The sequence below is a fragment of the Penaeus monodon genome, chromosome 40 (genome assembly GCF_015228065.2).
Source record: "Penaeus monodon isolate SGIC_2016 chromosome 40, NSTDA_Pmon_1, whole genome shotgun sequence".
In the NCBI taxonomy this organism is placed as follows: Eukaryota; Metazoa; Arthropoda; class Malacostraca; order Decapoda; family Penaeidae; genus Penaeus; species Penaeus monodon.
This window is the reverse complement of record NC_051425.1, coordinates 13,130,959-13,136,356: the sequence shown is the minus strand read 5'-3', so window position 1 is coordinate 13,136,356 and position 5,398 is coordinate 13,130,959. Positions and strand designations below refer to the sequence as shown.

Genomic DNA, 5,398 nt, shown 5'->3' with positions numbered 1-5,398 from the left:
ATCTAGGTACTATAATACTATATAGATATACTATATATGCAATTATATATTCATATTATATATACACATTACACACACATAGTCGTGTATGTAGATATATCATATACATATATACGTAATATAAGTATATATGCACAACATATACAAACACAAACACACACATATACATATACATATATGATATATATATACATAATAATATATACTATCATATCTATGTATAAATATATCACATACACATGTATGTGATGTGTATATATATAATATATATAATATATATAATATATTATATATATATATATTATATATATATATAAAGTATATATATATATATATATATATATATATATATATATATATGTATATTTTATTTATATATTTATATATATAATATATATATATATATATATATATATATATATATAAACGCATACATATGTGCATATGTATATAGGTATGTATGAATGTATATATAGATAGGTAGACAGATAGCGTGTGTGTTTGTGAGCACTCTAAAGGCGTTACCTGAAGGCCGCTCTCCTCAATATTTCAGCTTCAGAAAGTATTTACAGCGAAGCTCCTCTCCGCGAGCTCACAGTGGGCAGCTTGATAAACTTTTGAGTTGGATTTTATCTATTATTCATTTCCACATTTATTTTTTTCTTTGTGTAGAGGTATTCTTCTGTTAAGCTTTTCCTAGGTAAATTTCATGAATAGATATTATCATGTGATAATGTGATGATATGCACACGCACGCGCACACATATTTATATATATATTACATGTATATATATATATATATATATATATATATATATATATATATATATATTGTATATCATTTCTTTCTTTTTTGTATATTTTTTTGTTTTTTATAGGAATTTCTTTTTATGTGTATATGTAAACTAAGCTCGTAATAATTCAGTAGGAAATATATTTACATAGATTTTTCCCACTATTCTACATGGGTATTTTTCTACAATGTTCCGTATAGATTTCCTTTTGTAGATATGCTGACGATAAGTTTCTTGTTTCATCACACGGAGAATTACTTTATAGAATTTTTTTTTCTGTATTCTATGTAAGTATTCATCTATTATTCTCGCTCTGTTTTGAGATAATCTTGGGATAAAATTCTGCTTTCGTTATGCTGATTGACTTCTATATTCCTTATATAGACATACTTCCAAAACGTTCATGTATCTTTATATAGATATATAAGTCTAGGATAATTTTCTGATCTTTTTACTACAGAAATTTTCCCAATATAAGATATTTTCTATAATTCCTGATATAAGTAATCTCTATAAAGAGAAAATTCTAATTTCTATAAACAGCGCAGGTGTCCCTTAAAAAATTAATAAAAGAAAATGACACGTAAAAAATTTTGAATGTGAAACTCAAATTACTTTTCGAAATTTTATATTTTCCGCTAATGACCTTAGCTGTGGACGTGGCAGATAATCTTAGATAATCAATTAACTGAAACTTTAAACAATATGCTTTTGGTATTTTTATATCACTTAATCTTGCTCATCATATAAATTGCAACAAAAGAGAGAGAAAATAGCGCGCAAATTTCTCAGGGGCACGAAGGTCAAAAAAGGTCAAATAAGATGTTCCCAGGATAAGGTGTGTGTGTGGGAGGGGGGGGGGGAGAGTTGATTGTTTTAAAGACAAAATTAATTAACAGGTAATCAATAGTGTGATATTGATTGGTAAGGAGGCAAAGATTGAGATTTTCCGATGTTCAAACTTTTGTAGAATATTCATTATCATTATCATTGCTGTTAATATTATTGCTTTATCAATATTGCTATTGTTCTTATATTGTTATTACCATCATCATCGTCATTTTCAATGAAAAAGACATCGTCTATACCCTACACAACGCCCGGAAATCCACATACCGCATAATACATTCTTCCCCATGATGATTGCTCCTCATTACCAAAACTTTGTCCAGAAGTCGACATTCCGAACTAGCACCTCATTTACTGGTAACTTCGATTCGTCCTCAGTCAGTCCTAGTAGCGTAATTAGGGAAATTAACTTCACAAATGTAATTTTTCCCCCTGCGGTTCTCTCATCTTAGATTGCAAATTGCAGTATGCTATGTGAAGTCAACAACCCGTCTACTGCCTAATCGTGATCGTTGTTATTCACAGCATCATCATCATCGTTATTGTAAGTGTAAAAACCGTCACCATCGTAATTGTCATCGTTATCATCTTTAGTAATCATTTTCATAATGATAATGTTGCACACACACTTTACTCACAGACAAAAAAAAAGAAAGAAAAAAAGAAGAAAAAAAAACATTATGAATCACACATTAACCACACGAGAAGCATAATCCTTTCGCGAGAACACAAAGCCATCGGTGTAGGCGTAAGGGACCCTAACAAGCCACGCCCTTCAGTGTTACTCCTAATTCTCCTTAACGAAGCTCATTGTGAAGCCTTCTGTAGTTGGCGTGGGGTCGTGGGCTGACCTCTTGATTAGTGGTAATCGTTGTTTTGGAAGTTTTCGGGTTCTGTTGTTGGTGGAATAATGCGAAAGAGGAAGGGAGGAGGGGGATGGGGATGGGGAAAGGGAGTGGGAGGGGGAGAGAGGGAAGGAGAGGAGGGAGGGGCATGGGGAGGGAAAGAGAGAGAGAGACAGAGACAGAGAGAGAGAGAGAGAGAGAGAGAGAGAGAGAGAGAGAGAGAGAGAGAGAGAGAGAGAGAGATTTTTTTTAACGAGTAATCCCAAACCTGATGGCAATAATTCAACGTACAGTACATAAATACCATGTCCTAAAATCAAACACCCAAATGCAATATTTCCTAATAATAGACATGCCATTAATATATTTTGGTATTGTCGTATTTTTCATTCTAAAAATAGCCTATAAACATTCATTTGAGGCCTTCTTGTCATTTCTCTTGTGACCTCGAAAACCACAACCCATAAATGATAGAATAATAGAATACGCAATTATAATAAATACATACTAAAAGACATAATTATAATAAATAAACAATAAAACATAAATAATAAAACACCTCTTACTTCTTTGAATTCTGTTTGGAGGAGTTTCTTATGTCCAGTTAGGCCTATGCCATATATAACTACTTTGCAATGCCTTTTCAACACTAAAAATGCAAATGTGTATGACACGATTAACAAAAATAAATTACTTTATTGCAAGGGTTCCTTCTGAGCTTTGACAATTTGTTTCCCATTTTACCATCTTCCCAACCGCGTGCGCTTACCAGCTGTACCCTCCTTTCCACCTGTTGCAGACGACGTGCAGCCTGATGGTGGCCCTCCTGGCGGCGATCGGCCTGGCGGCGGACCAGCCAGGCAGCCGGGACGAGCTGTGGGCGCCCTCCTTCGCCCAGGAGCCCAAAGGACACCCCGCCGCCCTGGACTGGAACGCCCAGGCCTGGCACGGCGCCTCACCCATGCTGAGGCCCAGCCGCCCCTGGCCGCAAGCCGACGAGGACCTGGCACGCCCAGCGGCTTGGGAAGCGACCCCGCAGGACACCTCGCCCGACGCGGTCCGGATTCACGACGACAGCGTCCTTGGCGGAGACTTCAGCGAGGCCGAGAAGGAGGCCATTATGGAGGTGATGCACCGACGGGGCAGCAGCAGCAGCAGCAGCGGCGGCGGCGCCCCCTCGTCTCCGACCTCGCCCTCCTGGCTGGCCAAGCGGCAGACCCCTCGGCGCCTCGGCTGGGTGGTGGATCTGTACCGCTCGGTGGCCCAGGGTCTGGACCCTTTCGTCCCTCAGGGCGAGACGCAGGGCCTCTCGGCGGCCCCGGAGAGGCGCTCGGGACGGCGGCCGGCAGCCTGTCGGTTCGGCCCCCTGGCTCTGGTGTGCTGGAACGCCGCCCGGCAAGTAGCTGTCATAAGGCAACGCTCCAGTCAGTATCCGCAGTGACTCCCTCGCCCCTCCTAGACCCGCCGGCACCATCCTCATCCTAATCCTCATCAATAGAAAAACAACAAAGAATAAAAAAAAAAAAAAAAAAAAAAAAAAAAAAAAACGCCAAGTCCCACCATGCCATCCTTCAGAAACAAACCTGTAAAACCATGCTGTAAGAAAAAAGAAAAAAAAGAAAGAAAAAATAAAGCAGAAAATTTTAAAATAACACCCAAATCCTAGAGCTCTTTCTGCAGCTCTGTAAAGTCGCCGACATGCTAGCTATCGCACGTCAGCCTCGCAATACCCAGCTCTATCTATTGTCAGCTACTGTTAGAGCTCAAAGCACCATCACGCTCTCCAGCAGGCGACCGAGAGGGAATCGTCAGCCATGCGACCTTGTCGACGAAATGCCCTGGGATGTCGCCTGGGAAGAACGGCCGGAAAAAGAACAAAAAACGTGTTTGCATCTTGCCTTTTGTTTTGCACATATAAATAAACAAATATACGAGGAAACCAATGAATGAATAAGTAGATGAATAAATAATTATATACACACACATGTATATGTTTTATGGGGTTATTGTAAAGTTCATCAGTAATATAATCAGTAAACAACGATATTTCTTCTTCATTAACTACCAATCAGCCAAACAATTTGTTCAGTTTGTTCGACAGTCTGGATCTGAAATACCATGATTATAAGAAAAGTACATTTTAGATCAAATCCGTAAATGCGCGCGCGCGCATCGACATAAAATGACATCTGACTTATTTGACCAAGGTGATAAATACTATGGTTATATGCCCATAATACACACATATAGAAACAAACACACACACGCATATATATTATATATGTACACACACACACACACACACACACACACACAGACAATGTACATATATATATATATATATATATATATATATATATATATATATATATATTGTGACTCCTAGTGACTTAGGTTTACCCTTTAAATGTGTTGATACCTAGGATCATAAAATCAAACATGTCAGTGCTTCTCCTTAAGACAAAATATTAGTTTAACAATTCCGGAACTCAAAAAAGGAAATGAAAAAAAGAAAACCACAAAGTTACAGATGCTGTTCTTTTTTTTCAATCCAGATAGAAATCTTTATCAGCTTACAAACTTACAATCACAATTTCAGAAAAAAACAAAAAACAGACAGGCTGATATTTCATCCTTTTAGTCATTCAATTATCTATCAATATATTAATATTTTTTTATTCATTCATATTCCTTGCTTTGTTTCAAGGTAAATCTATAAATATATATATTTTTAGCCTCCGAAACTGACTTCTACTTGAATACGTAAAGTTAAAAATTCCCCAGGAAATCAATGTAGAAAATCATTACTTTACAAATTCCGTATCACACCGTAAACAAAATCTGTAAAGTCCGGAGAAGCTATCTGATAAAAAACACCACAATTACAAATGCAAAATTAGGCATTAACGA

General features: G+C 37.1%; 1 protein-coding gene across 1 annotated transcript in view; it reads left to right on the top strand.

The window, feature by feature from the left end:
• Nucleotides 1-4,469, top strand: part of LOC119597899 — an 8,441-nt gene extending 3,972 nt beyond the window's left edge. Inside the window, exon 2 of the mRNA XM_037947565.1 lies at nt 3,288-4,469. Within this exon, the coding sequence (XP_037803493.1) occupies nt 3,288-3,929 (642 nt within the window). The 3' untranslated portion in view covers nt 3,930-4,469. The remainder of the gene's footprint in view (nt 1-3,287) is intronic.
• The last annotated feature ends 929 nt before the right edge of the window (nt 4,470-5,398 follow it).